The following is an 18,033-nucleotide window of genomic DNA, read 5'->3' on the forward strand; positions in this document are numbered from 1 at the left end:
TAAATTAGCGTGCAAACTACAGGATCGCAGCCTTTGTGAACACAGAAGCTTTAATACCTTCCACTGCTGGAACGCCTCCGGTCACATCAGAAATACCTGCTGCATTGCTGTCATCGTTATTCCCTTCTTGTCCTTCATTCTGTCTCAGTCCACTACATTAGGCAAAGAATGTGTATAGCGAGTATATCAATAAAATATACATCCAAAAACATTGATAACTGCAGTTTAGGTGAAACAGAGTGAAGCTTCAGTGAGTACCTATACCCCTCTTTATTTCTCTCCCATGTTGTTCAAAGTTATTACTCTAAAATTAGAGGAATACATAATTGAACTAATTTAACAAAGCTTTCAAAGGCACATAAAAGGTCCTAAAGCCTAACTATCTTTATAATCGACTAGATGTGCAGAAGTTTGTTTTGAGAAACAAAGGAGGTGATTATGATTTGTTAAAGCAGAATGTGATTATCATACCACAGTAGGTCTTACCTCTCCTTCACAGTGGGTTCATCATCTTTCAGCAGAGCCGCTGCTTTTTTTTTCTTCCTTGCAAAATATCCCTGTTATAAAAATCCAAGCCAGTGTTAATAAACATATTATACACTTTACGTTTGACAAGTGAGAAATAAACATGCCTTCAAGGAGATTTTTTGAACCTTGTTTTCTTTGCTGATGTAGTTGAGCTGAAGGCACCAGGGATGAGTCCAAATTTTGCCAAGCACCTGGAAGTCCTTGAACAGGTTTGCTCCAGTCTTCCCCTTTTGTCTGTTCGTCACAGAGCCCATAACTGGAAAAAAAAACCATATACCTACTTCAGACGGTCGGACATCTGTGAAACTCCAAATCTAAATGAAATCTTAGTTTTGCGGTTTCTACGCCATTACTGACTTTAACTTCCTTTTCTCACTGACGGATGATTAAGTGAGGTGAGTGTGAGTTGGATAAGTTACAGTATGAGTGAACGACACACATCTGCCATGCTTATCTTGACTAAAACTTATCATGGAGACATACTAACAGTTTCTGAAGCATTAAGCACCTCACCCGCCCCCCCTATATTTTTCAATGAGGAAATTTCAAAATAGGGGAAAAAATAGTCTACTTGTTACAATGATAAATAATAATTTTACACTGGAACATAAAAGCTTATGGCTAAACTAGAGCTCTGAAATAAATAAATAAATAAATAAATACCATATAATGAAAACACTCTTGACCAGTAAATGTGCAGTTTTCACAGAACAGCCAAAAAAAAAAAAAAAAAACTTAAAGGTCCAGCACGTCTATTGGCAGAAATGGTTTATAATATATTCATAACTATGCAATCCCACCAGGATTTCTCAATGTTGCGATCACAACAATTAATGCACATTCAGCCTATTCCCTGTGAATTCTGTGCAACCTTGCAATTGTGTCCAATCATCATAGGTAAATCTCATTTCAGTAGAGCTGGTTGCAGCGTACTGATTCGATCAGCCCCTCTTTGCCCCGCTCACTCCCTCTGTTTATCATGAGACTAATGCTGCTGCTACTGCTGCTTACCCAAATTTAACAGACCACTTCAGAGCACAGATTATTGTACTGAGTAACTGTTGGTGCTTTTTAACTTTACAAAGTGTCATGAACGCTGCCAAGCTGGTGAAAGCATGCAGGGCTCTCCCTCATCTGACGGTGAAGCTGCGGAGCACGCAGTGATATCTTTCATCTGATGTTATCACTACTGCTGTGTCTGCCTCATCTGAAATGTAACTTCCTGTCCTGTTGTAGCTTCATCCTTGTGGACTTAACTGTCATCTAAATCTTCCTGACTAGTTCTGACAAAAACTTTGGGCCAGAAAAGATTTTTTTTTAATATTTTATGCCAATATTGGCCCTGAAAATGCATTATATTATGATGCGCATCCTGAGTAATTGTAATCTAAAAAAAAAAGAAAAGAAAAAATAATCACAACATTCATCATCATTTTTTTAGAAAAGCTTTCGTAAAATCAGGCATTTACAATGAGCAATTTATATCTACATACAGAGCAGGTCTTCTTCCAAAGAGATCACCATGTCATTTCTACAGTTACCCAGAACCGACAACACTGGCATTAGTTAGGGCCATGTGAGTTTTCACATCGGTGGCTACATTTTTCCTACACACTTGGCACATGAAAGAAGTTTCAGTTGGTTGCAATCTGCAGATCTTACCATTTGAAGCCACTAAATCCTACACACTAGACCTTTAAATCCTGCTCAGGGGAAATCATAGCAAACTTAAATTGGTGTGATTTCCCCTTTTCTTCTTAACATTTAGTTTCTTCTGCAGCTGTAATTACTGTAAATCTACATTTTTTACAGCAACAATGTAAAAACAGATTCTTACCAGTGACGTGGTCCAGGTAGTGGCGATACAGCATACACTGCAGTGGAGTTATCCTGACTGCCAGCACATACTCGTGTTTGGGAGGTAGAAAATTGGTCAACTCTGAATAGTCTCTTCTCTAGGAAAAAAGATGAACACAGTATTGTGAGAGCAAGAATATAAAATCAAACTGTATGTGTTCATATATACATGTTCATATATTTACCTGCACACATCCAGCCAACATTCCATAAAGTACATGTGCTCGCCTCTTCATGATTCGGACGTCTTTTGATGTGGAGTCAGCACACTGGCCATTCTGTATGGGGTTGATGAAGCGGTTTCGGAATTCGTTCAGTGAGCCCAGTAGGTTCGTCTTGATGAAGTTGACCATGCAGTGGTCTGTGGGAACAAAATGTGGTGTATCAATATGAACAGTTTCATTTCAAAATGAAATATCTGTCAAACCATCATGCCTACACCTAATTTCTTCACTTAGATGTAACAATGACGCACGGTTTGTTATAGCACTGCTGTTTTGGTCATCAGTGACATCTGATTTTGTGTTTTTGAAATATTAAAAAAAATGGGTAATGTATTTCAAGTAGCTTTGTTCGTACTATATACATATATAATACAGTGGAGGAAGTATTTAACACATCAACATTTTTTCATAAAATATATCTTCAATGTAGCTTTTCACATTACACTAGACATTGGTATTAACTCAATGAAACTATACAGATAAAAAAAATCTCAACATTTCAATCCTTAAAAAAAGTTAGGTGCACTTAAGTGGAATAACACAGGAAAAATGTATTGGTGGAGAAGCCTTTGTTTGGAATGCCAGCTTTCAAGATGCTTCCTGCTTGAAGAACTCAATCTCTTATAGTGTTCAGATGGGATGTTGGTCCATTCTTTCACACAGACAGTCTTTAAATCCAGAAGATTCTGAGGGCCAGCTGGTGAATCTTGATCTTCAGCTTCTTTCACAAATGTTCAAGTCTTGTGATTGGCTGGGCCATTCCAGCACCTTTATGTTCTTCCTCTGGAACCAATTAACAGTCTCCTTTGCAGTATTTTTTCTATCGTCCTGCTGGCAGGTCCACCTGCGTCTCATCCTCACCCTCCTGGTGGATGGCAACAGTCTTCACAGGAAAGTCTTAGTACAGGGCTCCATTAATCTTCCCTCTGACAATTTGGATTTTACAGGTACCATGAGAAGAGAAACAGACCCATGCCATGATGCTTCAACCTCCAAACTTCACTGTGGGTGTGGTATTTTTAAGGTTATATGCAGAGTTGTTTCTTCCTCAAACATGACACACTGAACTATTTGCAGACAGGTTAGATTTTTGTCTTGTCTGACCACACTATGTTTTCCCAGTTATCTAAAGGCTTCTCCAAATTTTGTGCAGTTAACTTAAAACAAGCTTTGGGGCAACAATATGATGCCCCATGTTTGAAGGAGGAATGGCTCTGCATATGATCTTAAAAATACCACACCTACAGTGAAGTTTGGAAGTGGAAGCATCATAATATAAGGCTGTTTCTCTTCTCATGGTACCAGCAGAATCCAAATTACCAAAGGGAAGATTAATGGAGCCAGCCAGGATTTTCTTGAGAAAAAACTGTTGCCATCCACCAGGATGGTCAGGGTGAGACGCAGGTGGACCTGCCAGCAGGACGACGATCCAAAAAATACTCAGTGTGTTCAATACTTTTTTCCTGTGTTGTTTCATTTTATTGTACATCATTTTTTATGGATTAAAATGTTACAATTCCTCTATCAGTGTAGTTTTATTGAGTTATTACCAATGTCTGCCATAAATTTCATGTGAATAACTGCATTTGAAATATGTTTGATAAAAAATTGTTTACATGTTGAATGCTTATTTTCCCTCTCTACCTATAAAATATCAATATATATAAAATGTAAGAAAGGATAGTGAAATGTAAATGCATAATCAGGCTCAATGTGTTGTGACAGATGACGGTGTCATTGCTCATTTCCGTACATCCTGTTTGAAATGGGGACTTCAGTAGTTTACTCTGTTGTCATCCATGGATTCAGGAGTGATAACAAAACATCACACCTCTCATAAATCTGTCTTTGGATTAAACTTGACATCCCTTCAAACAAAGTGTGATCTCATGGTGATATTTAATATGACACAGTGGTGACTTACACTCAACCAGGTTGTTTTGTAGTGGTGTGCCAGTCAGCAACACTCTTCGTTGGGTCTTGATGGCATTCATAGATTTGGAAATATTGGATGCTTCGTTGCGGAGGATATGTCCCTCGTCACAAACCACAAAATCTGGACCTGACAAAAAAAAAAAAAAAACAGGAGAGAAAACAGCTTAAGATAAAAAAAAAAATCGTTTCAATGACTGAAGCAATGACACATAAAACATTTTAACATTATCATACCATTGCAAAATTACTGTACCTGGATCCACCAGTATGCTCTTCAACTCTTTCTTCCACTCCTCATCACTGTTTTTCTGGGCGAGTGACAAGATGCGGTACATTTCATACCCCATTATCATCACACCTCCATCTCTCTGCCAGCTCTGCAGAGCCCTCAGCCGTTGTGGAGGATACTTTATTGTAGCCAGTTCTGTAACCTGTAACATATTTGTGTGTCTGAACAATAACCTCATATGGACATGTGTGTTTGTACACACTCTGCAAAGTGTGCGACATAAAGCATCTGAAGCACAAAAAGTATTGCACATTTAATTTTTTTCAGCCATACTTTGACTTTATCTTGTCCCAAGCTGCTTTGCCATTTCTTGAACTCGCTGACCCAGTTGAGGATAGTGTTCAGTGGACACACAACCAGGGCTGTTCTGAATTTCAGGTTCTCTGACAGCAGCACCGTGTGGAGGAATGTTACCACCTATAAAATCATAAAAGCATAGCTTAACATGGGTGATGTACTTACAGCAAACAAAAAAAATCATGTTATTTTCAGGATGCCTTTTGTGATTCTGTGCAACTGGCAATATCTAAAGCGACTTAAAAACATTTGGTGTAATCGTTTCTTTAGGATAAATCAAACCAAAGAGGAATACTTGAGTTGGATATGTGTCACCTGCAAAGTCTTTCCCAGGCCCATGCAGTGTGCCAGTATACAGCCTGATCCAGGAGAAGAGTTGGCCTTCTTCACAGACTCACAGCAACTGTCCCAAATAAACTGAACACCTGTTGGAGAATAAAGAGAATAAAGTAAGTTTCACCCAAACATAGTTCTCCATTGTAAAAAATATGCACATAAGATGCGTAAATTTGAACTGTTATTGCAGACTTTGTGTTGAAGTCTATATCCAGACTAGACCACCTGGTGTGTTACAATTTCCTCATTGAAAATCTCACTGACTCATTTGAAGAAGGTCAAACACAGTGTGTGAAGAAGTAAAATCCAAATAATGCTGTTACTGCCCACAACATGCCTGTATAGTGCATAATGGATACTTCTTGGATCACAAATTGGCTTGAACAGTCATGTCTGAATCTAAATGTTCACAAGGCAAAAGGTGAAAGGATTGCTTTAGTCACTGATTTTAATTATCTAGGTGTGATACTGAATCCAAATTTGAACTTTAAAAAACATGTAAGAAAAAAAAGGCAAATTCTAGACACATTGAAAACTCTCTCTGGATGCAGCCAAAATATTTATGCATGCTATGATCCTTTCCAATTGTCTTACTGCATTACATGTTGGAGGCAGGCTAGTAAAACCAACAGAAGACCTCTTGATTATTTATTCAAACAAACCCTAAAAAGTAAAGACAAAAAACAACGCATATTCACCACTGTAGGAAATTTAGATTCTTATCAAATTTGAGCCCAGTTTATAAAATACAAATGGTTTTGCTCCTCCTCCACTGTGTAACTTTGTGCGTACTCGCTCAGTAAATTCTATTGGACCCTCAAGAATATCCTCTATATGAGACTGTGTCGAACCATTTCACCACACTACATTTGGACAATCGTCTTTTTCTGTAAAATCAGTGGAATACGCCGCCTGACAATGTGAGGAACTGCAGCTCTATCAGTACTTTAAAAACCAACTTAAAAACTTAAAAAACTGTTCAGCTCTTTACTCAGTGACCTTGAACTCTAACTTTTGGTTTTTCAGACATGCTTTTATTTTTGACTAGCGTACATTTGTGATGTGCCATTCTGAGAAGCTTTGTGTTGCGTGTCCTGTGTGTTCTTTTTTTGTCTAACTTTGTATTGTCTGTGTATTCTGTTCTGTTTGCTATTGTGCTGTTTCTCTACAGTCTGGTATTCAACGGTGACATTTATGTTTTAAGCTGCACATGGTCCCTTTTAAATAAATTAAATAAATAAATAAATAACGGTACAGCCATGTCTTCCTCACTGTGAGTAAAAAGAGAGCACAAACTAACCGTCCACCTGGTGAGGCTTCAGTTTCGTCACCAGGTTCCTGTGCACCTGAACAAGAGGCATCTTGGTCTCCTCATCCTGATCCAGGACCAGCTTGGTGGTGATGGAGCACGGCACCTGAGACAGCTCATCTTCGATAACAATTATCTGGCAAAAAAGCCATAAAGTCAGCATTTTGTGTTTCCTCCCCTTGGAAAACCCCAAAACTAATAACACATCCTAAAAAAGTGCTACTGTCGGCAACACAACTTTCATGTACTGTTTGTTGTCATTTGTCAGCAGGGGTAAAGCATCTTATGAGCAAGCCCTACTGCAGAAATCAAACTGCTGTTAATATCCACTGGTCATAGACACAGTGAAGTTTAATATCTGTTTGACCTGCTGTGTATGCAGTACCTCTCTCCTGTCCTGTTGTTCTCTATTTGCCAAACGTTTGCACCTTTCCTCCTCTTCTCTGAGGGCGTTCTGAGTCTCAGCACGGAGATTCACATCTTCAATGATTTTTCGGATCTTTTTGCGTCCTTTGGGAGTGCCTTTATTGTCGCTGTCTGTATCCTCTTTATCACTCTGCTCAAATACAGAAAGATCCAATGAGCAATATGACCATCAGACACCAAAGCCAACTGATACAGCAGATACAGATAAGAATGATAAACCAATTAGTTATAACATCAGCTGCTACCTTTTCACTGTTGGAATCAGACAACCAAATGCAGGGAACTTGTATATTCTGTTCGTAACTACGAGGTGTCTCCTTCACTTTACTGGATAAACTGGAGATAAAGAGAGGAGAGAATCAGATATTAAAATCAAATAAGTACATAATACATGTTTTTTTTTTTTTCATGCAGCAATACGAAGTTAAATATTCAGCGTAAAATTGTGCTTCAAAGTAAGTCTGTTTTCGTAAATAAAATTCTGGGCTGTGCTTGATATGTACCAGTTGTTTCATCATTTCTCGATTGTTAATGCTCTTGGCTTCTTTTACAGGAACCTGCACTGAGCTGCTCAGTCAGTGTAGAGTATTTCTTTGCATTTCTTGTATGAAATGTGCTCTATAAATAAAGGTTTTTAAAGTTTTTAAAGGTATTTGTTCTCAACTTAGATGCTACTTTATAATTCTACTACACAACCTTCTGGTGAGAAGCATGGTACCTTTTTGCCACACAGCTCAATGAATTACATACACAACAAGTGATCAAATCATAGAATATTAAAGGTGCTATATAAATAGATTTTACCGTAATTACTAAACGATTATACGATGTGCAAATGTTGTTTTACTGAATCGCATTTCTATTTGATTGTATTCCTCTATAATATCCAGGTGTCTATGATGTTGGGTACACTCTCTGTATTGAGTGTGAGGGCAAACAATACTCAAATGTTGAAGTTAACCTGGTCAGTTTGCTGACTTTGTACCATACTGTGCTGCTCCTAACATTTTAGCATTTGTTATTTTCAGCAAAAGTTAATAGCTTTGAAGGGTGCAATGATTCATTTTTACAGGTAAAACACAAACTGAAATTTAAAATCAGAACATTTTTATCTTTTACGGTTTTGTTTTTGAATGTACCTTTTGATTCTGGCTTCATCGGTCTCATCCTCTGACTGACTCAGCTCCTCACTCATCCCACAATCTTCTGGCTCTATCTCGTTACTGTCACCATCACTTTCACTATCAGCTTGACAGAAATCAAAATCAGATGTTAGAGCAAAGTCAGTACTTCCTGTTCAGACAGCTGCAAATATTAGGTTTCCTTACAACTCAGCTGATTCCTGCTGGGTCTTCGCTTTTTCTCCTCCTTTCCTGCATCACTCTCTGCTGCTGCCATGTCATTTGGCACTGCCTCATCTAAGGTTAGTTTATGGCGGAGAAGATGGTGCCTACTGGGGTTGGGCTCATCAGATGTGCCGTCAGTTGATTGTGAAGTCAAGTCTCCGCCTGCGGCAGCAGATATATACTATCATCATTACCCTTTGTATAACCCACAAAAAGAAATCTTTATATGGGAACTTTCTAGTCATGAATTTGATTGTAATGCACTAATTATTCTATTGTTCAATGGGATAAAAACTGAAAGAATACTTGTGCTTATAAAACACACGCAGAAAGCAAAAACTACTTACCATTTTCATCTGTTTCATTATCATCATTGCCTTGTTTGACCTCGTTGTCTTCCTCCGACACAGAATCATCCTCCTGCGTCTCCTCATCCGAAGAGATATCATCGCCCGAGGAGTAGTTGGCTTTGATTTGGGCCAATAGCATTTTCTTAGCGATTCTTTCAAAAGTAGACAAAGAGGGAAAAGGTACCTGAAGTTCATTTCATGATCACTGACATAGTCTTCAACTGGATAATGTTGTACTTTAAGGCAAAATCACAATCAAGTGTATTAACAGCTGGACTTCAATATTTGACAAAATCATTTTAAATACTGCTTATGTGCCAAACGCTGACAAATTAACTATCAATCTGATCAGATGTTCTTAATGAGTCACCTTTGTTCGTTCAATCCACATTACGTGCCAATAATAGTCTTGACCTGATGTGCCAATATAAATCTGTGCTGGTCAAGTCAAAAACCATCAGTTAATTACCAAAACCCTGGAAGATATACATTTCAAATAATAGCAGAAAAAAAGAAAAATGATGCAGAGACATTTTTAAGAGTAAGAATTTATTACAACAAGTATTTTTCACAGAGAAAACAGAAAGACATATTCTTCGTTTGTTCTCCTTTGGGAAAGGGAAGAAATACTTCCAACTTAATTTCTACATGTTTTGCCCTCGAGTCTGACACATACATTTGTCAGGGTTTTTTTTCCCCATATGAAAATAAAATTAACGTTGATCTCTAATTCGTCCAATAATGACAGCTCACAGTTGACACTGCTACGGGCTTTTTGAACACAAACAGAGAGCTGACTAGAAGGTGGCATGCTCCCCTGGTACTAACAACCAATTAATTCTGTGTTAAAGACGGAGGAAAAACATGTGGGACACAAAAAAACACCATATTACTGAGAGAGTTTGTACATAAATTAAAACATTATTTCAACTATTTTTAACCACTTTATTCTTCAGTGGAGCATAGTTTTAAAAAATGAGAACATTTTGCACAGTTCATGATAAACGTGTTTTAAAAGTGTAAAAAGTTTATGGTTTCAATACCATATTGTGTCCTGACCACTCAACAGTAAATGGAGTTACACTCTTAAACCCCTTTTACATCTACCTGCGTTCAATGTGCATTTCCAACACAAGGCTGATTACACATGATAACCGAGGGTCAAACAGCTGACATGGGTCCGGCTCAAGTTCGTCTCCTCTCTAGTTAACTGTCAACCAAGCAACCTGCATCGCATGCACATATATGATCCTGATCTCAAAGGGTGGTTGTCAACACAGGTCACCAGGGATAGGATAACTGTAACTAACATTAAAGCCAACGTCCGTATTGTAAAAGATGTATTACAGTATAGCAATGCCAGATGACAGCAGCACTAAAAGGCCAGAGCCCTGGATATCATTTGACATGTTTCAGCTGGGGAAAAGGCCCAACAGAAAAACACTGAAGAAAACTTGACATACTGCCACACATGGTAATCGCATGCTGTGTGGATTTCAATGAAATAACACAGTACTTCTCAAGTTTCAGCCCACTAACTATAAACAATGTAAACTTTACATTTCTGCTGACCATTTTTTCTAAAGATAAACTTGTGCTATCACTACTGCTGAAAACAGACTTTTGTTAAAAAAAAAAAAAAAAACAATTAAAAAAAAAAATCGGGTTGGTGCCGATCGGAGGCTACAATATCCCAGATTTAAGCGAGTGTTGCCTAACAGCACTGCTTTCACTGATGTGCTGTCAGGAAATCCGACCTGGAAAAAAAACATGAGAAACAAACATGGATGTCATTAAAGGCAGAATGGGAATTTGGTCGCTTCTTGCATTTTAATGGTTGTTGTTTCACAGCCCACTCTCAATTCTCAGATATACAACGTTCCCATTAACATCTGAAAGCACTGACCTGTAAGGCTTTTTAACACAAATTGTTTTTTATCTGCATTACTTCAGAAAAACGCGACAGCTGGTTCACCTGTCAAGCGGGTCTTTAGTCTTTGCGAGTTTGAGTAAAGTACGCATAAATAAGAATAGATTCATGGACTTTGAACAGCTACACTATGCTTTAGAAAATGGTCAGCAGTAATGTATACTCTGTGTATAGAAAGTGGGGTAAAACACACTAAAACACTGGTACTGTTCCCGTGAACACTGTTGACAGTGAGTCTGTAAATTATTTTGAATAACCAGGACATTGTCTCTGGAAAAGTTTTTTCAATCGTCATTCCTCAGTGCTTTGAGCATGGATGCATTATAAGAACCGGATACAGTGTTCCATGATGGTGCCCATTCTTTCCAATTAGAGCTGCTTACTGGGCACATTTCTCTCACACTCACTCACACACACACTGAGCCTTTCTCTGGCCGAGCTGGACAACTGCCCACATACATGAATGGCAAAAAAAATGTTTCATTACTCCGACAGCAGAAATGGCCAAACTGAAATAGAAAAAGTAATTTCTGAACATATGTGTTTTACAATTGCATCTTTTGAAAAGTTATGCATAGGAAATAGTCTTTCTAGGTCAGAGTACATCACATGACCTCCACTTTCGACTGCAAAAACTCTGCACAAACCCTGCGCTGTTTCGGGCTTGGCCCTGAGCAGCAATAACAAAATTTCATTCACCTCCTTTGCACTGGGGTGTCAGAAATCTCAGACGGATATCTCAAGCCTACCTTTTAAGAGAATCTGTGTAAGAGCAGCACTGTCAGAATGATAGTAACAAAATGATAGTCTCTGAAATCTACAAATAGAAAAGTATTTTTGGTAGGGGACACCTGAAATAATCTCAGGCCTCTTATCACTACCATAGCATATTTCATATATACAAAACTAGCGGTTCCCAAGGTCCAACAGCACACTGACCAGGTGTTTCTGTATTTCAAATATTTTAACAGACAAGACCTTAAGTCAGTGCTGCACAAGTGTGTAAAGGGAGTATTAGCAGCAATATGATGATACCAGTAAATATCACTGATTGACAGGAAAGCAAAACAGCTTCACCCATCAAAGCCCAGGTGTTTAGAACAGCTAATATCATCTGGACTCTTGACATAGTCAGTGAAGCCAGTAATATGCTGAATGTGTCAGATACATGCTCTGACAAAATTCAATGGTACAAATGAGTACTCAAGGCATCCAGTGAGTCTCAATCTGCTGTCACGTTTGCTCTGAACTACTACTATTACCAGGTGTGACTGAGGGAGTGTCACTGGCCCAGTGGGACTGTTACTTGTAGTTTTTGGAAGTGCAGTAATAAACTTTTTCAAAAGTTCAACACCGGAGCTGGTAGTTTGCATGTGAACTGGTTTATAAAGAAGAGAGACTGCATACCAGGAGTATTATGTCAAAATAAAAAGTATTAGTCATCATGGTAGAGCCCTGATGTTGATACTTTAAATATAACACTGCAAAACAGCATTTCACAATCAAATAAGGGCTGTCAGTTGAAATGCACACAAATTGTATTCACTGCAATTAGCTGTTAACGTTGTCTTCCTCGATTTGCATTTTATAAAACTCAACATCAGCGGAATTTTTGAACAATTAAAAAAAGTTAAGGGTGTTTTGGGTGAGGCTCTGGGTATTTATTACCACAAACATTTTCTAGGCTTACATTTTTTACAATTTGTGCCAGCTAGACAGTGAGAGTAGCCCTGTAACAAATGCATCAACACTGGCATGAAACCCAAGCCCAAAAATGTAAAATGCATCCATCAGTAAAACTCAAGTCAAGTGTGGTAGGAGAATATATTTTTTGTGGCCAAAATTAACAAGGGAACAGAAGGAAATCAAACTTTTGTGCTTAAAATAACTCAGACACTGAATAACATAAAGCTAAAGTACATTTACAGAGCCAGTACTTAAAATCGGACATCTTAAACAACAACCTTACCATCTTATCATAATTAAGGCAAAATGAAATCGTCATACCTTAACTGTGACCCATTATGGGTAAATCTTAGAGCAGAATATCAAAACGATGGTTTTCAAGGTTTATGTTTTATGCACGCAAACAACTTTCGGTTGTTTAAAAAAAAACAAAAAAAAAAAACTTAAATGTAAATGTGTGCAGATAATATGGCAGGCATCTTTCAAACTTAATACTTAATACCTGTAAATAACAATACTCCATTCACTTATATTAAAAGTGCTGCTCGATTGAGGACAAAAGCTCTTTGTGCATTCTATATTAACAGAAGAATAGACCGAAGTTCAAAACTTTTTTATGTTCAAATACTTTCATTGAAAACAGGTTGAGCTGTAAGGCAAATTAAGTTTCATTCATTGTTCAAATGTATGCTCAGACCTCTTCAAGTGTAAAGTGGGTCAACAGTAAATTATTCCCCTTTTGTATCAGCATAGAACATCGGGCAAATAAAACAAGTATGGAATAAGATATATTATTAATGATGAAAAATGTAGGTAAAATGTATCTCTAGCATTTACATGTATACTGGGTTGCACACTAAATAAAACAGACAAGCAGAGTATGTTGCTTATCAATCACAAGCTTGTTCTAGGCAGGTTCAGTCTCAGTGTATCATTATGTGGTCCATGTGCTTCACAGTGTACCTCTACAATGGGTATTTGATTGCTGAGGTTCTGCTGCAGCTACGTTTTGGTCGTGTTTGAATAGACTGCAACCGAGTCTTAATGACATTAGTTTTTCTATCTTTTGCGCAGAGTTTGGGTTTCGAAGTTGCAGCCTTTCCTCCACACGTAGGGTGTTTTACAAACTCTACATCCGGGCTTTTAGAACCATACCTATTTTCTGGATCATCATCATCTTCTGCTGCCCACGAGGGCCCAGACTGCTCCTCATCTCCTACAAAAAAACAAAAATTAGAGACATAAGCTGCTGTGTTGTTTTGGCAGAAAAATGGCACAAGCTGCATTATACCGACATTTCAAGAGACACTTTGACTTGCCATAACTTGAAAAGCACAGGTGAAACTAGTGACATAATAACAGCCCCTAAAGTAATAACTCTATAAAATGAACGCATCCAAACTATTGTGCATCTTTAAATTCCAATATCACATCTGTCTGCTCAAAATCCTAAATAGTCAATCCCCAGATGAATGGAACTAAAGTGGCGTAATTATTTCTAACTTAATCCAACCACCCCAACACACCCCACTTCACTCTAATTTTACTTATTTACTTATTACTACGCTGTTTATTTTTTGGTTTTGTAATGTCTGTCTCTGTGCAGGTATGGGGAAGTTCATCATGTTTGTCTACTAGTTTACATCATGGAAAATAAAGCTATGGCCCCAAATTGTTTCAGAATTTTCAAAATGCTTCAATAAAAAAAAATCACATTTGAAAAAAAAAAACCTTTAATAGTAAAGACCTAAAGAGCCGTGAGGAGCCGTGTGTGCGCTGTATGTATTATTAAGATTCTGAAATAATTGCTTACAAGTTGATTTTCATCTTGAGTGGACAACATACAGCTAGCACTTATTAGCAAAGGCTAACGTTTAAAATGGTAATAGCATGTCACGATCCAGTAAATCCAGTGGGGCCTAGGAGCAAGCATTAGGGTTGGGTACCGTTCACATTTGAACCAACACTAGTACCAGTTTAGGTACCTGGAATTTGGTACAGGTACACAATGGTACCCCTTTAAGGTATTTTATTTTCTCTGTAATAACAAAAACGTTATTACTGAACAAGCTGCAGGGGTAATGTAGTACACTATAACGCAATTCTGCTTACACCTCCTGTTTGAAGTTGAGCCCAGCAGCTCCATGGAGCTCTGTTGCCAGCCTTGGAGCTACAAGGCTGGCACTTCCGTCTTGTCTAAACCCGGTGCTCTCGGGTATCGACATGTGGCACCACTGAATTTAACATGAATCAGTACTTGGTAGTGCTGATGTAATTCGGTCAGTACCCTTTAAAGTGACTTGCTAGCATTAGCCACTTAGCTTTCCACCAGTAATAAGGCAAACCAGCAATCTACATCTAAAAAGCACTGACAAGATATGCTGTAGATGTAGATATATAATAATAAATATAAGACTTACCCGATGATTGGTGGTATGGTGCTGCCCCCAATAAGGCCACATCTTCAGTGATTGGTTTCATCTTCTGATCACTTCCATCACTCCCAGAGTCGTCATCATCATCTTCATCTTCATCTTCGCTTGATGAGGATGACGATTCCATTGCTTTCTGACCAGATTTAGCCTTAGACTTTGCAGCCTGTATCCTAACCTGCTGTCCAGCCACACCTTCATCCTCTCTTTTGACGAGGTGTGATTTCCCTATTGGCCTCAACGTATTCAAGTGTTGTATTTTCTTCTGCGAGTCATCTTGATCATCACTAGAAGAATCTGTCGCGCTTTCCCTTCGAGCTTTTACTCTTCTGTTACTTGAATCAGACTCGGGGGAACAGTCCAGCATCTTGCGTTTGCGACGCATCTTCTCCGGTGACATTGGGGTGTTCTTAGTCAGCCAAAAGAGACATTTCTTGGCGACCTTGGCTGATGCATTTCCACCATTCTCGTCACTCTGAGGTTCATCAGAGCTATGTGTCAAAGCTGCTCGCTCCAGCAGAGCTACAGGGACTTCATCTGAGTCAGAGTCGTCTCTTGCTCTGCTCTCTTCTTCAGTATTTTTGGCTAGCACTGTGCTGGAGGTTTCATCAGGGTCAGAGTCACTCTCACTGTCTGCTGCTGAAAGAGATGTTTTGCCCTTGACATCACTTTGTCGACGCAAAGGTGTTGTCTTCACGCGAGGAGATCGTCTATTGCCTTGTTCCTCTTCAAGGTGTAATGATGCACTAGAGTTGTCATTGCTCATTTTGCTGTCAGCTGTAGCACTTACAACACCTGTCTCTTCATCTTCTGGTACATCCTCTCCCTCTGACTTCTTATCATCCATCTGCATGTCCTCCTCCATCTTCGGGGCATCAGGGGATTGCCCCTGCTCCATTGGCACTGGCGTAAGTTTTACCACTAGTTTTTTTGTCATGCTGACCGAGTTTTCAGAAGGCTTCAAGCCAATCTTTTTTGCCCTTTGTCTGGCTTTACGTGGATCTGAATCCCTGGCCTCCCCAGGGCAGGCATGTGCAGTTCTCCCATCTGAGTTGCCCTTGGAGTCAGAATCATAATCTTCCAGGTGTTCAGCTGCCAATTTCTGTAGGTCCCTCAAGCATCTTTCATCAGACATATCTGGCTCTGTGTCTGCTTCTGTGACAGGTTGTGCATTCAAGTCATCACTAAAGAACTTTTCCCAAAAGCTCAAGACATCCAAGTCACTGAATTCTTCCTTAAGGCTATCCTCGAGAGCTGAAAGTGATTTTCGCAAACCTTTGACTACTGACAAAAAAGAGTTCAGATACAGTTTGCGAGAAGCAGGTGTTTGTTTGTTCCTTGTCACAGTATGAATGAAATTGACAAATGTTCTGTTTAGAATGTTTGCAGAGTCCACTAAATGTTTGGCCTTTTTGGTTACATCCTTGGAAATATGCAGTGTGTTGTAGTTGAACACCACATTACCATCCATACCAGTGTGATCCCATTTATCCAAAGGAATGGTTTGTGGTAAGTGTGGCATGATGTGGTAAAGTTCAGATTTCTCCGGCTCTACTCGGTTTCTTTTACGCTGGTGATACCACAGACTCTCCATGTTCTCGAGGACACTGTCACAGGCCATCACCAGGTCAAAAAGGGGCTCCGGGCTACATACATAGCAGTACCATTTGCTTTCCAAGATACCAGACAGCTCCTTCCTTCCCAAATTTCTTAGAATACACTTCTTGCAGAAGGCATTACTACAGTAGTCGCAACAAATCAAGTTGCCTCCTTCAGCACACCATCTGCATTAGGGAAAATAAGAAATGCAGTTGATTAAAGCTCAGTAGAAAGTAAGTTACAGACAATGTTTATGTGTTGGTTAAAACATCAAATACAACAAATCCTACCTGCACTGCTCGTCCATTCCATCTCCATCTTTGCTGATGTCATCACTAAGGTAATACTTGTAGCAAGACTGAAAAAAAAAAAATTTAATGGAAATGTTACAGACAGCTTGGACAAAAAGTGTATTAGAAACATGCAAGGAATTTTATAAACACTAAAAATGTACTCTAAATCCCATAAGAAAGATCATAAATGTGTTAATTACTGTGTATATTCTTGTTAACAATGATTAAATATTTCTGATCGCTCAATTGAATTATTACCTTGAAATACATAAATGTTTCTAGCAAAAACATGTCTCACAAGGACTGCGGTTTGGATTGTTTTATACATACATTACACAATTTTGCAGGGTTTGGTTTAACCAGGTTCTATCAATGCACGTTTGACCATTAAATTGTCGAAGAAAATTATTACTAAAACATTGACTACAACAAGACTAAAATTAAAACTGAATTCACTGACTAAATCTTGCTCCCCCCAAAAAAAAAAAAAAGACTAAAATTTGATTTAAAACCAAGTACAATTTTCAGTAAACAACTTTAAAAGAAACGTAGACATACAACATTCTTCTTAAGTGGTTTCCATTTAAATCATCTTATAAATGCTTTATTACAGGGAAGAACAAAGGCTACAGTGTCAGGACATTTGAATACACAAAACTGGAACAGTCTTGTTAGGTTTCATTCAGCACTCATGAAGGAGTATTTTTTGCATGTTTTAACTGTTTTATATAGTTGTATGTCTCAGATTTCTCTTAAGTCCAGAATCCAGTTAGTCTGCACTTTGACCCATTCTTTATATCAGTACTTGTCAGCATGAAACACCAAAAGCAAATGGGACTACAAAAGTAGTGATGTCATTAACAGGACAAATTATGCGCTGCTCCACAGAAAATGAGTGGAGACTTCTTAAGAGTAAAAAGGCCTGAGGCTCTTAAACATCTCCTTAGCATTACTGTCACTTTGATTTTGACTATTTCCTGTAAACTCCAGTTTTTACAACTATGTAATGGTGACAGTATATATATATATATATATATATATATATATATATATACAGTGGTGTGAAAAAGTGTTTTCCCCCTTCCTGATTTCTTACTTTTTTACATGTTTTCCACACTTAAATGTTTCAGATCATCAAACAAATTTAAACATTAGTCAAAGATAACACAAGTAAACACAAAATGCAGTTTTTAAAT

At 38.3% G+C, this 18,033-nt stretch overlaps 1 protein-coding gene across 1 annotated transcript in view; it reads right to left on the bottom strand.

The window, feature by feature from the left end:
• The window catches only part of LOC126386622 (transcriptional regulator ATRX-like), a 30,302-nt gene that overhangs the window by 4,387 nt on the left and 7,882 nt on the right, over positions 1-18,033 (bottom strand). Inside the window, exons 8-25 of the mRNA XM_050039074.1 lie at positions 16,835-16,902; positions 14,934-16,729; positions 13,669-13,729; positions 8,895-9,049; positions 8,530-8,709; positions 8,341-8,449; positions 7,447-7,537; positions 7,161-7,331; positions 6,767-6,911; positions 5,446-5,555; positions 5,107-5,250; positions 4,798-4,975; positions 4,534-4,671; positions 2,571-2,746; positions 2,366-2,483; positions 654-784; positions 487-557; positions 58-152 (exon numbers count right to left, since the gene is read on the bottom strand). Coding sequence (XP_049895031.1) covers positions 58-152; positions 487-557; positions 654-784; positions 2,366-2,483; positions 2,571-2,746; positions 4,534-4,671; positions 4,798-4,975; positions 5,107-5,250; positions 5,446-5,555; positions 6,767-6,911; positions 7,161-7,331; positions 7,447-7,537; positions 8,341-8,449; positions 8,530-8,709; positions 8,895-9,049; positions 13,669-13,729; positions 14,934-16,729; positions 16,835-16,902 — 3,937 coding nt within the window. The remainder of the gene's footprint in view (positions 1-57; positions 153-486; positions 558-653; positions 785-2,365; positions 2,484-2,570; positions 2,747-4,533; positions 4,672-4,797; positions 4,976-5,106; positions 5,251-5,445; positions 5,556-6,766; positions 6,912-7,160; positions 7,332-7,446; positions 7,538-8,340; positions 8,450-8,529; positions 8,710-8,894; positions 9,050-13,668; positions 13,730-14,933; positions 16,730-16,834; positions 16,903-18,033) is intronic.

This window comes from Epinephelus moara, chromosome 3 (assembly GCF_006386435.1).
Source record: "Epinephelus moara isolate mb chromosome 3, YSFRI_EMoa_1.0, whole genome shotgun sequence".
NCBI lineage: Eukaryota > Metazoa > Chordata > Actinopteri > Perciformes > Serranidae > Epinephelus > Epinephelus moara.